This window comes from Lepidothrix coronata, unplaced genomic scaffold, assembly GCF_001604755.1.
Source record: "Lepidothrix coronata isolate B3197 unplaced genomic scaffold, Lepidothrix_coronata-1.0 Scaffold45, whole genome shotgun sequence".
NCBI lineage: Eukaryota > Metazoa > Chordata > Aves > Passeriformes > Pipridae > Lepidothrix > Lepidothrix coronata.
In genome coordinates this window covers 872,182-893,416 of record NW_016690225.1, presented here as the reverse complement: position 1 = coordinate 893,416, position 21,235 = coordinate 872,182, and the positions used below count along the sequence as shown (strand labels likewise).

The window sequence follows — 21,235 nt, the reverse complement described above, 5'->3', positions numbered from 1 at the left end:
TTCTTCTATACAAGTAAAATGAAGAAACATCTTCTTTACATTTTCTTGTTTAAGTAAAATTCTGCATGATATGTCATCAGGCTCTGAGTATAAAAAGGTAATATTCCCTTAGTGTCAGAAAACTTTCTGTGGTGTAGTAGCTGTCTTGGGAAAAAGTCAGATATAACTTGGCTGCCCTAAGTGTTGGTGGAAGCAATTTCTGCTGCTTAAGTGTAGGAAACCTGAATGCCCTTTTGACAACAATTGTTAAGTCAGGTGAGAGAGACCAGAAGAAAAGTCTCTGTGAGGGGAAAAGAAGTAATATCACCTAATTAGTTTCCAGATTTTGAAAAGGTTCAGATTAAGGCATAGCAGAAACCCAAATGCAGAGGATATACTGTATCAAGTAATATGATTTTGTAACCTTGTCACTACTCCAGAGGAGCAATGTGATTGACTCAAAGCTGAGTAAAGTTGTGTTAAAGGTTTCACAAAGTCCTGAATATCTCGCTATTGGAATGATGCTGAGATACTCCAGTTCCAGAAAGGGGAAGCAATATGTTTTTCCACTCTAGACTGGAAAGAATAATGTCAAATTACAAGCATAAAGGGAAGCAACAGTTTTGCACTCCATGTCTAATTACTTCCAGGTGGAACCAGGATAAGAGGACAGAAGGGGGAGTTTTGTTTGTATGCACTTGTTTAAGTTTCTTATCTATAGTCTGATAATGTAATTGCATCTCTTCTGGAAAAATTTGTCAAGTAGATTTTAATGATGAACTGTAGCACTGTTAAAGGCATTGCACAAATACTGGCAGCATAATAGAAGGAACTTTTGTTGACTAACTGAAAAGGCGCCCTCAAAAGTGTAATGGCAGGAGTTTGAGATAACCAGTTCTCTGCAAATATTTCTTTTACTGTCCCAATCATGTAAGCCTTTGTGATTATTACTATATTATTAGTTATTGCTAAAAGGTCAGGAAGAGCAAAACAAAGTCCAGAAGGATTGAGGGAAACATGAAATACCCTCTGTGCTGTCAAGCTCCATAAGGGTTAAACCATCACTGTTACACCTGTTTCCTTGTGTCAGAGTGGAAGTGATCCTTTTAAACTTAAGACAGAGGAGAAGTTGTTTACTTTGAAGCCTTGTCCTCTCTAAGTCCAAAAAGTCTTCAAAATGAACTGCTTAGTCAATGGTGGGTGTACTAACAGTATCCAGTACAGCTTGAGACTCTAATGACAAACCGTAGTCTGTCCCCAAACTGTATCCAGAGACACGGTGGTACAATAGCCTTGTACATCACAGCTGCCAAATGACTTGTGTTGCAATTTCTTTGCCCAAATCGGCTGTCTAGATAGTGGGAGATGTACAAAGAATTAGCTCACTTCCTCACAACACCAAGGTCATGAGTTCAGTCCCCATACGGGCCATTCACTTAAAAGTTGGACTCTGATCCTTGTGTGTCCCTTCCACCTCAGAATATTCTGTGATACCTGTGGTATCATGAAGCCTAGAGAGGGACTTCTTAGACCTGAATTTATTTCTTTTCTCACATATTTCCTACCTGCTGCTGAATTTTTCATTCAGGAAGAATATCCTGCCTGTATGGTTAAAGTTAGGTGGTTGTGACAGGATAAGCTCTCTTTGGGAGAACCCTCTTATTCCGTCCCCAAAGGAATGCCATTTTACACCAACAAGGGACTTTACCTGCCTCCCAGTTGGATTAACTGTAGAATACATCAGCCAGTTTGTGAAAGCATGTGATAGATTCAATTAATAATAAACATCTGAGTTCATCAAAGAAGAAAAAAAATACGCATATCCATAGCAAATTATGTGCTTTAAGTCTGTGACTTAAAGCTGTTTATACCTAAAGTTCTATTACATAGAAAAGAAAAATTAAGCTAAGTTTGTAGAGGTGTCAGGCAATGCACCAAGTAAAAATTAAAAGCATTAGCATTGCCAGAAATCTGGATTAGAGGGGCAACATGTGATGGAAAAAACTGCATTGTGCAAGCAGGTGACAGATTTTAAAATTGTATGAAATACAAAGTCAAGTGTAGACAGATGAACACATTTCCCTTTATCATAGCAGGGTTATTTCACAGATCATGTCATATAACTGAAGAAAAGTAAGAATGTGTCTCTCTTCAGGTGACAGTACTATACTTCAATGAGATGCAGGGCAACTCTTATTTTTCAACAACTTAAATGGGAACTAAAAACACCTTGACGCTTTACTAAGCTGAACAGACAAGTCATTGTGCTCCCATTTCCATTTTAAGTGCTTTACTTTTGGGAAGCAGCACAAGAAATCCTGGAAGTGATAGAGGGTGATCCATGTTATCCCAGTAACATTTTACTAAGCCTAGAAACAGGTGGTCTAATAATGTGATGATGTACAGTGGGGTCAATACCTAGGAAAATAGAATATGCATACTACATGATTTCTTGTTGAGAACATGTGACAAAATTATTTCAATCACTTTTCAAACATTTATTTTTGTAACAGATGATATCAGCTGGATTTTGTGAGATTTTTTCCAGTTTATTATTATGAATAATCACGTGTTTATGTCACGTATCATGTTTCATTCTTTGAAAATCTGTAGCTGTTTGGTGGAGAAGCCAGAATAGAGCCCTCAGGAGATGAGGAAACACTTGCTGAGAGAGAGTAACTGTCTAGAATGTGAGGGACAAACAGGTTGTGGAGGAATGATGGCAAAGGAATAAGCCCTATGTAAAGCAGAGATCTGATGTTCTCAGATGTGCTGAGAACAGCACGACCCCAGGCTTCAGAGGGACTTTCCCTAGAGACTCAGACAACACTGCAGACTTTTCTGCAACTCTGGAAATATCTGATATGCTGAAAAGAGGATTGATTTATGAAGATGCAAGTACAATCTTTTGCACAAAAGAGCTGTCTAAAAATATACAGACATTGACATAGTAATATGAAGATACTCAACAACCCCTCAGCTCCAATTAATGAATTTCAGTTATCAAACATTTAAATATGACACTTCAATTCTAATTTTGCAATATTTTACATTTCTTAACTTTTTACAAAGCATCAAATAAACTGGAGATATGATTTTGTGCCTATTGTTTTGTTTCGATTTTCCTCATTTTGAGTTTTCTCCCTCTCAAAAAAATCAGTGTCTGTTCTAATAAAACCTAGCTTTCCTAGTAGAAGGCTGTTTTGGAGTGTTCACTCTAGAAGCAAAAGTCTGAGCAGCCTGACCTCAAAGCTCTGGCCAGGTGAGAGCCCACTGCAGCGCAGCGTGCAGTCAGGAACAAACCTGCATCCCTGGGAAGGCTCCGTGGCACCAAGTTCACATCTATTACAAACTGACAGATTACCAGTTCAGGATCTTCCCTATGGTGATGCTCTTTTCCCAGCCTACCTGCCTGCATCTTTATATATATGATTAATTTTACATAGAGAACTTGGTCATTAAGAAATTACTTACTGCTTTAAAGCACAATTAATTTAGAATGTGATTAGTAAAAGTAAACTGAATCCATGCCCTAAAACATCCCAGTTTTTACGAAGCTGCTTGGAAACTATGTAATTAAATTTAATTGAAATCTAGTTTAAGATCTGAAGATAAATGGATGAAGGAAATAGTTTAAAGTAAAACAGTTGGGAGGTTTGCGTTCTTTCAGACTTTACTTTTCTAAAGTTTTTTGAAATAGGATTTACTGGAAGAACCATTTAATAAATTGAAGTTGTGGCAACTCTTTCATATATGGGGTTAAATATAATTGTTTATTCGATGCTTTATAAAAAGTCAAGAAATGTAAAATATTGCAAAAATAGAATTGAGGTGCCATATTTAAATGTTTGATAACTGAAATTCATTAATTGGAGCTGAGGGGTTGTTGAATATCTTCATATTACTATGTCAATGTCTGTGTATTTTTAGATAGCTCTTTTGTGCAGAAGATTGTACTTTAGTTTAGATTTGCTCTTTGATGCTGTTTTATCACCAGGGAAAATTAGATATCTGTTTTCCAGTAGATAACTGTTTTCCAGTATTTCCTGTTTTCCAGTCTGTGGTCCCGTGGTCTAAATAACTTCTTATATTTTGTGCTGGTTTATCTGGTGTATTTGGAAAGAACATTTTAAATGCTGCACAGAATTTTGAGATTGCAATGTTTCTTATCATTTCTGTTGTTATTCATTGGTTGAAAACCATTTCTAGGAAAAAAAGGCTTTCAAGAAAACTCTGCTTGTGTGTTTGTGTCCTGCAAAGTTAAAACAAAGAACAAATTTTTTAAGTGGAAATGTGATATCGAATGTTTAAAATGTTTCCAGTTTTTTAATATAAATGTTATAAATCTCCCCCTCCCATTCATGATGGTACTTTCTGTTCAAATGCAAAGACATAATCTTATTTAGCCAGAGACTAAGAAGATTTCTGTATTTAGTAGCAATTAGTCTTTGTGGCTGCTTTAAGATTCTTGAGCATTGGTGATTTAGTAGCCTTCAAAACAGTTACTCATTGTCATTGGATCTCTGTTCCTTCATGTCTGTGAATATGTTCGGCTCTGTGATTTTATTTTATTTTCCTCACTGAGTCAATATAATAATTCTCAGTGATTTTGGGGAGCACAGCTGAGCCCATTTAAAAAGTGACTGTATAATGCTGACTGACTGATAGTTTGCACATCACCCCTAAAATGCCAAAAGGAATGAAGACAGTGTGCTTGAAATTAAAAAATAATAAAGGATCAATAAAAGGTCAAAATATTTGCTTTTGTTTAAAAATTAAGTCATTAAGTGGTACCGAATTTTTATCAGAAATGTTGCTATTTAAGAAAGATTGGGGGCTTCATCAAGTATAATTTTCTGTATAAAGTGACAAGAGGCCCAAAAACTTATTGCTGAAATTAATTTATTAATTGAAATAGTTTCAAATATCTCCCGGATGCCTTAGATTAATGTGTGTGTGGACTGAGTGTACAAGAAGCAAAGCAAGCTTAGGGTCTGTTTCATCACATATCCAGCTGGGATTGTGAATACTCAGTGCTGAAAAATCAGAGAAGCATCACAGAGTAATAATGGGATCTTCAGTTTCTCCCTTACTGCCACATCAGGATGTTGTGAAAAGTTGGTTGGTGGGGCTGTGAGAGGAATAGAGACTCTTGACTTCATCCAGCATAGGGTTTAGTTCACAAGAGGCACATTGCAACAGCAACCTTTGTATTCAACATGCTGCTGAAACAACAGCAGGAAACAACAATCCACAACAGTTGTGATACTCTTCAAGAAGGAACACTACACAAAAATAAAGATATTTACTAAAAAGAACCTCAAAAAGGTCAGCGAAGAGAAGGAAGTTGTACCAGGTGGTGTGGAAGCTACTTAAGGACACCATATGGGATATTCAAGGCCAGCACCCACCACCTGTCATGAAAGGCGTGAGAGAAAGTGAGAAGACAGCAGAGCTAGACAACAGAGTAAAGGAAGTTCGAAAGAAGTAGGTGTTCTTTAAAAAGCTGAGTTCACACCCAAATGATGTATTAAACATATTTAAATGTAAAAACATGGTAAGACAGGTGAAGGAATGCTTGAGCAAATGTTACAAACAACTAAAACTGGCAATAGGTCTTACTTCTGATAGACCAGGAGTAATGTGTCTGCCAGTCTTTTGAGACAGTGATCATGGTGTAGAATTAATATTTAAAGAGGCTTGTTTCAGAGAAGTTAAATAAATCCTATTTGCATTGCTGTTACCTGTGGAAAAAAACTATGGAGAATCCCATGATGCAGCACTTCTTCCTAGGCTTTCTGAAAGGATATGTGAAATTAAAGGGATTTAATGGTCATGCAACAAAATAAATTATAAAATAAAATCACCAGTACCAGGTTTTATTCACCTAAACTTTCTGAAAGAATTCAAGAAAAAAAATTGCCGGCATTACTGACAGTGATGCATAGCTACTTGTTTTTCAAATGCCTTGTTATCAGAGATTTTGTGGTTGGATAGTGTGATGCCAGTTTTTTGAAACAGTTCTTGAATCATCTAGGGAGCTGCAAGCCTGTAGTCCTGTGGTTTGCTTTAGGCAGTTCACCACAAGTTATGACCCAAAATAATATTTGTGGATGCTTGAAAACCTGTAATCTGCATGGGACAAATCCACAGAAGGTTTGCAAAGAGGACTTATACACATACCTTGGAATCTTTGAAAAGCTAGGAAATATATGGATAAGAATGCTACAGCTGATACAGTTTCCTTGAATTTCCACCTAGTTTTTGTTAAAGCCCCTAACCAAAGAGAGCACAGAGTTGTAGCGTAGATGAAGCCCCAGACAGGGAAGTAGATGGAGAGAAAGCAGCAGTTCTCAAAACAGGGAGGTCACAACTGGAGGCTTTTGCTCAATAGATGGTCAGGTAAAAAGAGTGAACAGTGATATCAGGTTTTCTGATGGCTACATGGGTATCGACTGCACTAAAGGCAAGAGCTGGATGCAATGTAATCTCAGATTGAGTGATTTGTCAAAAACACAGATAGTTGTCAAGTGATGCACTTAGGAAGAAATAACCAGTCAAAATTCACCTGCAAAATGGTGGGCTCAGAGCTGACTCTTACCAAGCAGGAGTAAGATTTTACAGTATGACGAATAACTGAGTATTCCAGCACTCAGCAGCAATCAAAAAAAGCAAACACAATTATGGCAATTATTAGGGTAAAAAGTGTAAAAAAGGACTATCATTATACCACTGTGTAAGTCCAAAGTTCACCTTTTCTTGAATGCAGGGTATGGCTACTGTTTGACACAGAATATAGGCCTAGGTAGTTGTTTGTAGTGACCAATTACAATTCCTCCTATGGCAGGAATTTGATGTAACTTATGAGTAAGAGAAATTCGTCTGTATGTGCAGTCAAATAAACATTTAGGATTGAGGACTGATGCAGATGATAATATCTGCCTTTACTGATTATTGTCATTACAGTTAATTGGATATGCTTAAAATCCAAGAGTTACTACTCTGTTGTGCTAGACAGCACTTATGCAGCATTTGCCAGTTTTGTGCAAATTCTTCATTTATGAACACACAAATATAGCATGAATGAACAAAGGAAGGACAGTCCCTACCTTAAACAGCTTCCAGTCTTTTGCAGTTTTCTCCAACATCATGAGTGTTGCAGATTAGTAAAAGTTTTGAGTTTTGAATTGAGATTTCTTTTAGTGATTTCGAATGATGATTTGAAACAATTTCCACCCAAAAAGAGTGTGAAAATATTAACATCATTTTATGCTCCTGAGATCTTTGCAATATTGCTTTTATTTCAACAAACCATTGCATTTTATTGCATTCACTAGCCACAGCTTTTCACTCTCAGTCCAACTCTAGCTGCACATGTCTTAATTGTCACTAAAAATAACATTCTTTTTTACCTTACAAGATCCTGAACCAAAATTAAATTCCTATGCATTGACTGCATGGTTTAGCATGGAAAATCCATCCAGTATATCAGGGAGAAGAAAAAAACTTCAACTAGCTGGAAAAATCAGGAGAGGCATACGTCCTGTTAATCTGAAAACAAACAAACAAACCAGAAAACAAAACCACCCAGCAGAATTGCCATGAGAGACATCCAGAAAGCCAGCTGTGGGACTTGGTTCTTGAACGGGAGAGCCAGCTGCCATACTTGAGTCATGATGAACATGTTATACAGATTTCCAAAGCTGAGAGAATATTCTTTGACTGTCTTTTTCTTGGTCTGCTTTATACGCCTAAAGTTTGTTTTTATAATATTCAGGGACCTGATTTTTAAAAATCTCTAGCCTTGTCAGCTTATTCTCAGAGCCAAACTTCATTTTGGCTTGCTGTGGAATTTGATATCCTCTTCGACTTGCAGACACTAAGTAAACAGCCTCCCATTTTTCAGTGTCTTACAGGATGCTGTCCCACAATGTTTCCATCTGCCATTGTCTGAAGGAACCAAAATAGTACAGATAAACTCGAGGAAGCTCATCTTTTCCATCACAGAGTTGCCAACAGGGTGTTCATGCTGATGGTTAGTCTGGACAGGAGGAAGTCAGCTATTAGTTAGCCTACGTTAAGCTTTGTATTTAATCTGTTTGTGTCTCCAGCTGCCCTGATGATGAATACAAAGTAACTTACTAATATAATAAAGGTTACTAAATAAAAGTTAGCTTATTGGTAATCTTAATGTCAATCATTATTTTTTTATTTTCTATTTTTTATTATTTTTTGGTTTTCCTTGAAGATAGAAACTCGATGCACTGACTTTTCATTATCAAAATTCAATACGCTGTATCTATCAACGAGTCCTCTTATTTCATTTTAAGTCTGGGTTTTGACATATTTCTACCTCTGTTCTGTTAAAGAATCATGCAGTTTGAATGGAGGAAACGTTTTAGTCTTTCAGACAAGATAAGATAGGCTGTTAGAAAATGACTTTTACAGCTAGCTTTCATTTTCAGGCTGCTCATTCCCACTTCTATATCATACTGTCAATCAGGCTACGGCGACCGTGCACCTGCGTGGTAAACTGCATCCAGAAAGTAATCTATGCTAAAAAAAATTTAACTCCAAACAGTTCCTGAGGAAGGTGTTCTTATTAAGGCTGAAAGAAATGCCCATGCAGTTATGACTGTGACTGGAAAATGTTTATGGGCATTCCGTCAGGGAGACACTTTGCTCAGTCTGAGAGAGCACCAAGTGCAGCTAAACAAGTTAGAATCAATTGCTTCTGGATAATTAGATTACGTGATCAATTAAGTGATTTGTGGAACAGAGATGGGTCTTAGGAGGGAGAGAGGTGACAGGCCATTATGGAACAGAGGAATAATCATCAGCTCTTTTGGAATTAGGACAAGCTGTAGGTGCACTTGTGGCTAGAGTTAGTGTGACCCAAAAGCTGCTATTCCTGTTGTTGTTTCTGAAGTACTTATTCACCACCCTGAGATTACTTGCATAGTATATATTCCCTGCATTTTTTATAATTATGCAGCACTTTCCATCAGTGGGAAAAGTTATTAGAACTAAATTTGTATCTATTGAAATTTTATCAGACCTCCCTCTTAGTTTGAAATCTAGAGAATCTGTAAGAATTTTGTTTGTTTTGTTTGGGTGTTTTTAATAAAACAGTGGATTATGTTAATTACCAAAAGTCAATCTCATGAGCAGACTCATGTTATGAAACACCTTCTTCCATACTAATAATTTTTATAAAAGAGACTAATTCTTCTCAGTTGTTGCAAGCCTCTAGTCAAAATTCATTATCTCCATTTCCTTTGTGGTTAACAGAAGGGGAGAGAGAGAGATTAGTCCTTCAGCTTGCATTTCCATCCAGGCTGGTTTAGGATGAGGCAAACTGTTTTCTGAAGATGGTAGTGTCTCTTGGGTTATCTGAGGGGGCATAAGTCTAGGTATGCACTGAGTATTTTCAGACAGCTAAAGCTGTGGGAGCAGATCTCACTGAACATGTTGCTTGTTGAGATCCTTGTGTGAGACGTGACCTAAACTTTATGGTTTATGTTCCTTGTACAACTCTTATTTATATTTTAGCATGGCTGTTATAATCAGGTAGCCTTACTGGCTATATGAAGAACCAGTTCTTCAATCTCCTGAGCATGCCACACACATGGGAATTCAATAGCAATCTGTACCATTAGTAACACAAGGATTTACTTTCTTCTGTTAGCTGGTGAGACTGCTCAGGTTAATTGGACATCACCTTGTTCTTGCATGAGGAGGCAGAAATGAAGTCTGTTTTGTTACTCTTTCTTTCAATTCAAATAATACAAACATTTTTGGAGTTTCTTTCTCTGGTAACTTCTGTAAGAGTCCTCCTCTTGTCTGCCAAAGTCATCTTATTCAGGGATTATGCTGAGAAACACAGTATTACAAGCTTGAAGAGTACAACAGGTTTATATAATAGCTTTGGAATATTTTTCCAGTTATTTTCCATCTCCTTTCTTATGTATGCAAACAAGGTGTTAGCTGTTTTGATCGTTGATACCCACTAAGCAAATGTTTTCACTGAGCTTTCTATACTGATGCACAGGTCTGGCTTTTGTTTTTCTTGAGCTGATAGCAGTTCACTCTAGCCCTAGCAGTAGGTTGTTCAAATTAATCCCTTTTGTGTGCATTGCTTTGCATTCGTAAGCATCTAATTTTGTCTGTTCCTGATGCTGAATCACTAGTAGCTCCCACACATGGAAGAGTAGATACTAAACAGATGCTAAAATACAGGACAAAGAATGACAAAAACCGCTAAAGGACTGGCACTCTTAACTCCTCAAGAGAACTTAGGTAGGGTAGTAGAGTCTTATGTTTGATTTTTTTTTCCCGGGTTGGAGGAAAGCATAGTTTTTGTTTACTTTTAGTCAGGTAGTTATCTTAATACCTACATATAGGAAGGGTACATTCAGTCTGCCTTTTGAGAGCTTCAACATGGTCTCTTCAGACCTTCTGCTGTCCTGAGGTACCTAGGATAAAGAAACTTTTGGATTTGACACAAAAGATCAATTATCTTAAGCCCGGTCCTGGCTTCTGCACTGTTTTTTTCAAGTGGTTTCAAACCAATTGAGGGTGCTTGTCTGCACAACATGCTGTAGTTTTGCTGAGATTTGGTGATTCTCAGATGCTTAAAGAGCAAGTTAGGCCACTGTGCTGAGAGCATAGATTAAACTAGGTTTTTAGCAAACAGTGAGGTTCAAGGTAACAGAGGGCTGAGGAATTTTGCAAAACAATGTACTTACATTTGCATTGAAATTCACCTATTATAACACAAATACTCCCATGAAAATCCAAGTTAGATCTCAAGATGAAACAGTGATGTTTTGTTTATAGCATCTTTCACCATTCATATCTGCCTTCAGTTCTGATATTTTATTCCTTCAAGATGACACAGACGTTATTTTTCCCACATCCCATATGTCCAAATCACATATAAAGATATTTAGCTCAAATACCATGAGTGTGAAACATTCCACACTGTGGGTCCAGGGTGACGTTTGGCATGTCTTTAACATGCTGTGGTGTTCAGTTATAATACAGCAAATTTATTTTTATGCAGCCTGCCTTCATTGAAAGTATGGAAAATTGCTTTGCAGTGAGTCATCTGACAGCTAAAGAACTACAAATCTGTAGTGATATTTAAAGAGAAAGTGGCTCAGAGCTGACAGAGTTCAAGACAGAAAAAGAAACAAATGAAAGAGAGGGCCTCCAACCGTGGAGAAAATAGAGGCAAAGACTAGTTAGGAGGAGGAGTGATGAGAAAGCCAAACAAACTGAGAATGTCAGAGGCAGTTCAGGAGATTATGCATATCATCCTGAAACGAGCATTGGGCTTCAGGTGTCTCTCCTGTGTTACACCAGTGTTAGCCAAGCAAAGATTCTTTGACCCTAAGGGAATGTTGTAAGCCCAGATAAATAAGAGTAATAGGCTCAGTACACTGTGAGGAATTTAGAAACATGCAGGTAGAGGTTGAGGGAAAGATAAATGGCTCAGCTTTCTAGATCAAGACATTAGAATTGGTAGTTTGACCTTGGCTGAGCACCGGGTGCCCACCAAAGCCACTCTATCACTTCCCTCAGCTGAACAAGGGAGAGAAAATAAAGGTTCATGAGCTAAGGGCAGGGAGAGATCACTCACCGATTACCATCACTCACCTGGGCAAAACAGACTCTACTTGGGGAAATCAGTTGAATTTGTTACCAATCAAAATCAGAGCAAGATAATGAGAAGTAAAATTGAATCTTAAAAACACCCTCCTCCCCATCCCTCCCATCTTCCCAGGCTTAACTTTATTCCCTGTTCTCTACCTCCTCCCTCACAGTAGTGCAGGGAGATGGGGAATGGGTGTTACAGCCAGTTCATTACATGTTGTTTCTGCTGCTACTTCTTCCTCAGGGAGAGGAGTCCTTCCCCTGCTCCAACATGAGGTCCTTCCCATGGGAGACAGTCTTCCATGAACTTCTCCAGCATGGGTCCTTTGCATGGGCTGTAGTTCTTCATGAACTGCTCCAGCATAGGTCTCTTCAGGAGCCCCCCAGCATGCTTGCAGTCCTTCAGGAACAGATTGCTCCAGTGTGAGTCCTCTGCAGGGTCACAAATCCTGCCAGCAAACCTGCTCCACTGTGAGTTCCTCTCTCCATAAGGCCGCAGATCCTGCCAGGTGCTCCTCTGGTGTGGGCTTCCTATGAAGCTACAGCTTCCTCAGGCTTCCACTTGCTCGAGTGTGGGGTCCTCCACAGGCTGCAGGTGGATCTCTGCTCCACCGTGGATCTCTTCTCCACCATGGTCCTCCATGGGCTGCAGGGGCACAGCTGCCTCACCATGCTCTGCTCCATGGGCTGTGGAAGAATCTGCTCCAGCTCCCAGAGCACCTCCTCCCCCTCCTTCTTCACTGACCTTGCTGTCTGCAGAGTTGTTTCTCTGACATAGTTTCACGGGCTGCAATTACTTCTGCACAATTACTTTTTTACCCCTTCTTAACTATGTTATCCCAGAGGCATTGCTGCTGTCACTGACGGGCTCAGCCTTAGCCAGCCAGCAGTGGGTCTGTCTTGGAGCCGACTGGCGTTGGCTCTGTCGGACATACAGGAAGCTTCTGGCAAATTAACTTTTCACAGAAGTCACCACTGTAGCCCTCACCATGACCAAAATCTTGCCATGCAAACTGAGTACATAGAAGAACACTGGTATTCTGCACTCCATGATGTTCAAACGTGTGAGGATTTTGTTAGACCATGAAGGAGGGAATTTCAGTTAGACAGGAATTATTACAGACATGACTTCAGCAACAGTGCACTCAAAGGGAAGATGGGTTCTGGCAGTCTTACTTGCCTAATGGTAGGGGGGCTAACACTCAGAAGTGAGCGTGTGGGAGAAGCAGTCAGTTCAGGGTCAGAGATGACTTGCTTTGTGTAGAGGGATAAGATCTGAGTAAAGAAGCACAAAAGCTGTCTTGGAGAGCAAAATAGACTTATTTCCCATGACATTTGAGCCTTCTGAAAAATTAGCTAGTAAGAAAATTATAATGTAGCGAGGGAACAACAGAACAGAGGCAGGTGGTTAAAGAGATTGGAGACTACTTGCCAAGGTCACTGTTGCTTTTCCTATAAAGTTGATGTCCAAAACTGAGCTAACAGTAAGATATCCCAAAGGAGGAGGATGTTTAAGGAGGAGGAAGTAGATGAGTCAGAAGCAGATGCCTGGTGTTTTTAAAGCACCACACTGTCATGAATGAACATCATCAATATAAACACGTTTTGCTGTCAATTGTGTGCATTCTCCTTGCATTCTTGGTCAAGTCTACAGACTGGTGGTGGGGGACTCCTTGGGAACGTCTCTCATGCCGAGTCCCCCAGACTGTCCATACTGCTTTTTGTTCTGGGGATTGTTTTGACCTCACTCGGTATAGAACCATATTATCTGCTTTAAGGAATTAAATGCAATGTACAGTATGTAGCACAAAGAAGAGTACAGTCTTTATTGAAAGCAGAAGGGAAAAGAGCTTATTGTCTTACTTTATGATTAGAATGTCTTTCAGTACTACAATGTCAAAGCCAACTTTTCTAAATGCCTTGAGTAAGGTTAGAGCCACTCTGGCATCCCAAAATTTCAAGGGTGTAATATTTTATTGTTCTCAGTTCTAAAATGCTTATTACAGATCATCTTATTTACAGCTCTCATGTCTCTTTTGAATCCACAGAAGAGGAATATCAAGGGCAAACCAAGAGAAAGTGCGTTCGAAGGAAGAAACAAAAGAGCAGTTTGCAAATCTCTAATAATTTACATGGAGAACAAACAGACTGTGGAATGCAAGAGGCTCTAGTTCAAGATAATTTACAGCTGCAGCAGACAGACAGTCCCAAAATAAGCAGAAACAAAAAGAGGAAAATGAAAAAGAAGCGACAGAAAGAAAAAAAGAGAGCAGCTGGCTTGGTAACAAAAACTACCAGTGTGGATTTTACATATCAGCCTGACAAAAACAACAGAGAAGAAGCAGCAGGCTTAAAAGACATAGATGAAAAGGCAGATAGCATTCTGGACTTCCTGCAGGCAACACAACAAATTTATTTTGCTGACAGTATGTACCACTCTTTCTCCTCTCTTTTCATGAGCATACCATGCAGGGGAAAATGGATGTGCATTTATTAATGCTGTAATATGGGACAAATCTACTAGAGAAGTGTCTCTCTTGAACTCAGTAAGACATGTGAGTTCTTAGTATTTGTCCCACTTTCTGGTGTGTACATGAATATGTAAGAATCCACATCAACAGAAAAAACCTGTGGTTCTTTGTTTCTCTGTCTTTGAAAGTATACATGATATTCCTTACTCTTTTCTTAAACATTCCAAAGCACTCGGGGCAGGTGGTTAAAATGGACCAAATTCTTCTTTCCTCTGCAAGCAAACATCCAGAAGGATTACTTCCTTTCAGAGGACTTCAAATGAGGGCAATTGCTATCCTAAACTACTTTCATGCTTAGCATCTCTAAACCAACCTACTTTTCAGAATGTTCTCTTTCCCAGGAGGAGATTTCTTTGTATTATATAAGGAAATCTAAACAGCATGCAAGAGGAAAGGGCAGGATACTGTTGGCACTGCGAAAGTGTATTGGCATAAAGCACTTCTGAACAAGATGAATGAGAACTGCATAATGCATATTCCATAGCACTTTTCAAAGGATTGCATGGATGTTATCCCTAATGGCCTATTGAATGTTCATCTGGTCACTGTGGAGCTGAATGGAGAATATTAAACAACTTACTTATCTGTATGAGTCCATCTTAAGTCAGAGCTCTTGGCTCCTAGTCCCGTAAAATTCATCTTTAGACTACAGAATTACTTTAAACACCCTGTTAGGTTGACATCAGGGATTTCATGTTAATTTTTTTTCAAGATGTATACTTAGAATTTTCTTTGCTCGCTGTTAAGTTTTTCTGCTGCATCAGATCTTCATGCTAAGCCTAGCATTGGAAATCTATCCTACTTTTTGGCTAATGCATTTCCGTCACCAAAAATATGAGTTTTACTACTTCACTGTATAGATAAGTAAATGTAAGCTAAATTACGTGTGTTTGCTGTGGTAGAACACCAGAGTAACTGAGAAGGATTGCAAACTCTTCAAGTTCTGCTGTTAATGCATGAACAGAACAGAAACCTGATCAGCTGTCCACAACTGTGTTGCATCTTGAATTTTAAAAAGGAGTGTTGTTGAGCTTCCAACTTTTCTGGAAGTCAAGTTCAAGTTTTGACAGTTTTTGACAGCCTGACTGGCCCTGGTTTCAAACCAGCAGATCAGTGTTGAGCCAATGAGGACCTTGGAATCCACAGAGAGGAATTCTTAGGTAAAAGGAAGTTCATCTGCAGATAAGATGTGACATCCACAAATCAGAGTGTGACTAACTTTCTTGTTGGGCAAATTGTAGTTTATATATAGATTTGACATTATACTGTTTGCCTTTTCTGGTTGAATGACTTTAACACTCCCTGTTTCTTTTAGATAAAATTGGAAGCCATTGCTTTTAGCAGCATTTTCAAATGGTCACGTTTGATTATGTTTCTACTATATATCTTAAAAAGCTGAATCGGGAAAATTCTGTTCTTGTCAGTTGGCTTGCTGGTAAAAAACAGAAGAATTAAATAAAGGGAGTCTGGTTAAAGGGACAGACTACACCTTGTTACTGGAATGGAAGAATTTATGCTTTATTAGTGTATAAACAATGCCTGCCCTTCTCTGCTGTGTTCCATGCTGTTATACTTGTTTTTTAAATAAAAACATACAGGTGCGATAACAAGATAATTGGTAGCCTCCAGAAGTGCTTTGCAGTAGTTCCACAGCTTCCCTGTCTCCAAATATGTGTGCATTTTTGTAATACATAGTGTGTAGGCAGCAAAAACACAGTGCTTTGACCACTGTACAGTTTCTTCATCACACCTTCTTCCTCTGCTAATTTTGAAAATTTAGATTCCTCTTGCATTCCTGTCATTGTGAATCCTACTGTCCTTTTTACTTATTGAATTTTGTAGTTTTCCCCTCTTACCATTGTTTTTATATTTAACAAAAAGTTGGAGGAGCAAGCTGCTCTTTAGTGCCTGATATTTGGTTGTCAGTTGTACTAAAAAGGAAGATGCTGTCTTTGAAAAGAAAGTATAATTAGGAAAATTTTTCTCTATGTTCACTGAACATTTTTAACATAGTTTTCCAATTGTTTTTCCAGAGAAATCAGAATGCACAGATACTGCTGTAAATTCAGCAACTGCCCAAGAGCTCTTACAACATCTTGAATCTCGCACCGTCTCTTCCTCAGATGTGACTCATCTACATCGTTTGAAATCCCTTGTATTGCTACAGGATATTGAGAGATTGAAGGATGCCTTGAAACAATTCCAAGAACAATCCATGATGCTTCCTGGTAAGGTACCATTAGGTACCATTCACTCATGTTCATTCACTGATTTTTTTTTGTGCAGATTAAAATTCACATCACTTTATTATTATTATTATTATTATTATTATTATTATTATTATTATTATTATTATTATTATTATTAAGCTGTAAATAATTATATAGTGATAAATATATGCTTATATAAAACTTGAAAATATAATTCTTGCCAAAAATACAACGATTACCCTCTTTCCATTTGGTTACAATCAATACAGAAACTTTTCTCACTTTGCAGCACCTATAGAATACAAGATGATTCAGGGTTTTAAACTAAAAAGAGAGAATTCCTGCCTGTAGAGTTCAGAGCTGATATGTTTTGGAAAGGACACATATGTATCTTTTAAGGATAGCTACAGAGTATGACAACCCTTAAGATTATCATGGATGTGAAGCATCTACATATACATGGGACAAAATCCTGTGCATTTCAAGCCTACATTCTACAATCTTAATTATAATCACACAGTCTCATTGGATGTAATACACATGTGCAAACCAGGTAGAACTCGACAGGAATAATGAAAATGGTATTGGCACTTTATTGAATTAACTAATTTAGCTTCTGTCAGTTAAAGCAAAATGGAACTGTTGAAGTGACTACATTCAGGATATTCTTTACAGGCCTTATCCATATTCTCTGCAATACAGTTGGAATTCTCTTGGGTTTTGCAGCCCTGAGACAAGTTGCTCTCTTTACTTTTATACAGCAGAAATGTCCAACTGAAGAGAGAAAACAGAAGCAAATTAAACCCCATCATTTTCTGATGCATGTATTTGTCGCTTGGAAAAGCAGAAGACAATTTTCTGAGTGATTTTTAGAATTCATTAATGTTTCTACTGATAGAGCCTGGAATTGTTTACTGTTCCAGTTAATTTTTTTTCCTTAGTGACTCTTGTCACTCCAGGCTCAATTCTAATCTCATTCCAAGTTCACAAAGATGTAACCACAGTAGTTGATTTGATATTCATGAGGTATAACAACATAAGAAAGAGGAAAATACATTCTTATAAATTATTAAATGATAATTAAACACCTGCTAGGTATTAATTTGCTTCTGCAGAGTTTAACAATACATTCTGTTTGTAATTCAGGAATTTCAATGAATGAAAATTTAATGCTCTGCAATTTTACTTCGAATTAGGCCTTTAATTATAGGGGCTTTTCCTACTTTTGGCTCTGAAATAGGTCATCTTGTCCAGTCTGGGTATTTTACATTTTAGGTTTCATTCCCAATTAAGAGGTGATAAAAGTTAAGAGTTATTTCAAAAACTTGTTGTCTTAGCAAATTCAAGTTCTTATTATAGAAATACAAGTTAGGACTGTTTATGGAGATAAAAATGTACAGTACATCATAGTTATCTCTATTTTTTTACTAGTTTGTCTGATTATCTTGCCTTTTTTCTCTTTATTTTTACTGGGGTGTGATGTACTAGAAGCAAAGGTCATTCTATATTAACATGGTAAAATACCCAATCTAATTTAGAAAGGTGTATTATTTTTACAAAATAAACATTTTATTCCCTGTGGTTCAAGAATATGTTAAGCATATTCTTATATATGTTAATATGTTAAGGTTCAAGCTATATGTTAACCCTTTTTCCCATGGTTATGATTGTATTTAAGCTGCTAGCATCAAAGGAGTCATGATGGGTGCCATGTTTTGTTCAGTTTTATCTTTAATTCCTGGAAGGGAAGAATAAGAAAAAAATGAGAAGTGATCCATCTCTTTCATATAAGTGCACGTTCTCCTTTAGTAAAATTTGCATATTATACATACCATTATATGTCTTTTATTTCCTCATATATCTGTATGTTGTGGTTTCATCTAATTCTACACTGGGGTTACCAAGTTTATGCCTTATGATAAGTTTTGTTTTCTTAGTAACTTTTTACAGACCCCTTAAATAAAGCCCTGGTCTGCAGATCACAAATTGAAAATCACTGGTTTAATACCATGTTTTGGTATTTCCTTCACATCTCTTAGCCTGTTATTCATATTGGGAATCACGGTGCAACCAAAAGAAAGAAGAAATAATGAAGAAATAAGTTTCTGTTTTATCTTAAGCTCCTAGGTCCCAATATTTACTGTCAAAGAAATTGCTAAAGAGATTGAAACAAAAATTATCAACATTAGGTATTATATTTAACCCTTCATATAAATGAGAAAGCGTATTTAAATAAGAAAATTTCTGGTTAAGAGATTCTTGTTGTTCTGTCTAGTAATCATCCTCCATCAACTTACCTTGTACTTTGTGCTTCAAGTTACTCTGTCAAGTTGACCTTGTAGTTCAGTGATCATACAAAGTTGAGGTTGGTCAGGAGTGTTTGTGTGAACATAATTATTTAAAGTGTCATCGTTCTCAGACTGTAAAAGACAACAAAATGTCCTATTACTGTTTCCATTTATTTGGTACTCTTTAACAAAAAGTACTTACCTGTACCTAAAATCTTGTATAAGTGCAGGGAAGAGAATGTTTAGAAGTCACATAGGTATGGATTTCTCATGAGAGGGCTTTGCCGATCTCTGTCAGAAAGTTTGTGTCCGTTTACAAAAGGAAGCCAGGGAACCTTCATGATCCTGCACAGTGCAGTGGGCAAAGGAGAAGAGTTGTGACTGGAAGTAGTGCTCCCTTTGCTGGTTGGAAACTGTAGCTGTTTAAATGAGAGCTACTTAATTCCTATTTCACATCAATTATTAAAGCATAGGTGATCGCCTAATTAAAAAAAAGTCAGTAGCTCCTAATTTATGAACTCATTTATGAATTTCTACTCATCAACTTCATTCCATTATCTATTAACGTTTTCCCTTTGTTGGTTAGTTTCAAATCTCAAACATATTCTTCCCTTGTTGCCTAGGAAATTATCACTCATGGCAGAGCTCGAAGCTTCTTTTATCTGCCTTTTTTTGGAGAGTTGTCCTTTATATATGTCTTCATTGCAGGGGGAGATACATTTGGCAGACCAGAAATAATGCAGTTACTGTGTGCCTGCAGTGCAGAGGCTGATACACAGAGGCCTTAAAATGATTAAATTTACACTTCTTTTTATGAAGTAACATTCAAAGAAAAGGAAAAAAAATTTGAAAACTACATTAGCATAACATTATAGAATCATGTTGAATGTGAATATTACATGGTAAGTACTGTGGAAAGACCTGTCATTAAAATCAATAAAGTCACATAGGTAATCTCTGAATTAAGACAGAAGTCATAGCATTTTGAGGCTTTAGTGCAGCTGTCTGTACAAGATGACTCATTCTCAACTGGGGCTTCCAGATGCTCCTGTAAGTTCAACAGTGGTGTGATATTACTCTCCAAACAGAAAGAAGTGAAGATGCATTCTTTTAGCCTTACCCAATGATCATGTAATTTCAGCTTCCTTTTTTTCTGAATTATTGAATCATAGCAAATAGGACATTTCAAAATATAGGAACAAAATTTTCTCATACAAATGACTGACCTCCTAAAATAAAGTGCACCTGCTTATATAGAAATTCATATGTATTCAAGCTCTGATATCTTCATTGGTTTTACTGAAATGCTAATATTGAATGGAAACAAATGCTCACACAAGTCTGTCCTGTTCAGAAATGTCATGGAGTTATTTCAGGAGGAATGTGTTTTCTTTGTTTCAGATCATACTAAGGTAGCCACGTCTCTGTTTCACTACTGGATTACAGATATCCTTCCTGTGAAGAACCGGAAATAAAGCCTTGCCTGCGTCTGTATGCACAGGGTTAAAATTTAATATACAAACTCATAACCAGCTAGCAATTGTTCAGGAAGAGCAGTATCAATACACACTCTGCAACTTCAGGTAAATGGATTTTTTATTGTGTTACAAACTTCAGAAGACAGTAAACAAGGTAAAACAACATGTGACTTTTTGTGTTTGGTTGGTCAGGAATATCCATATGCTGTGTGGCCTGAGTCTTCAGCTGAATTACTATGTACATTGCTCCTTAGGATAAGGGACTTAACTGGAATGATAAAGTCTGTATCAGGAATTTTGTTTAAGAACAATAGTATTTCCTTTTTTTGTTTGTAAATTTATCATCCCTTTCTGGAAATTATATTTCTTGACTTTTTTGTATATCTGCTTGCTTGGAAAACAGAACTATATTTTTTATATTTAAATCTAAGCAACAACACGTCGTGAGGAACATATTTTTGCTGAATAAACTGCTAAATTGTGGAAATAGATATATTTCTACATGTGAGTTGTGTAGGTACTGTTTGGAGTTATGAAGAAACTTGGATGGCGTTTTCAGAACTGTTCCATGGCTAAGCCTGTTACAATCTGAGAGGCCTCACTGACTGCAGAGTTATGGGACTGGGTTCTCTCACTGATTACTGTGTAATCTGTCTGCTACTATGTAGTCTTTCTGCAGCTGAATTTATCCGTGTGTAGATAATACAGTAAATAATATCCATGGCTGTAAAATGTTTTGGAATCATGAATTAAAAAATGCTTTGTAAGTAAGAGCTTTCAGCCGAGTCGTTCATCTGGTCTTCTATCTTGGTGTGTTAGCTTCTTCATCAATAAGATAGGGGCAACATATATATCTCCTCCAACATGTGCTTGGAGATATACTACTGATGAAACTATATAAACATTGCATAGTTTTTTGCTTTGTTTTTTATTTTTTATTGTGTTGCCTGATATATCCTGATGTAAGGCATTGTTTTAGGGATGCTCAAGAATTTCTAATAAAAATACAATCATATCTCTTTCTCATTTATTGAAGAAGTTAAAAGGGATTCAATAGCACACCAAAGGATTGCAGGTGCAGAAAAACTAGT

The 21,235-nt window shown here is 37.3% G+C and overlaps 1 protein-coding gene across 4 annotated transcripts in view; it reads left to right on the top strand.

Moving 5' to 3' along the window:
* ERICH1 (glutamate rich 1) overlaps positions 1-20,912 on the top strand; it is a 66,160-nt gene extending 45,248 nt beyond the window's left edge. For all 4 annotated transcript variants that reach the window (XM_017814583.1, XM_017814582.1, XM_017814584.1 and 1 more), the window contains exons 4-6: positions 13,686-14,063; positions 16,202-16,396; positions 20,068-20,912. In XM_017814583.1, the coding sequence (XP_017670072.1) occupies positions 13,686-14,063; positions 16,202-16,396; positions 20,068-20,141 (647 nt within the window). In that variant the 3' untranslated portion in view covers positions 20,142-20,912. The remainder of the gene's footprint in view (positions 1-13,685; positions 14,064-16,201; positions 16,397-20,067) is intronic.
* The last annotated feature ends 323 nt before the right edge of the window (positions 20,913-21,235 follow it).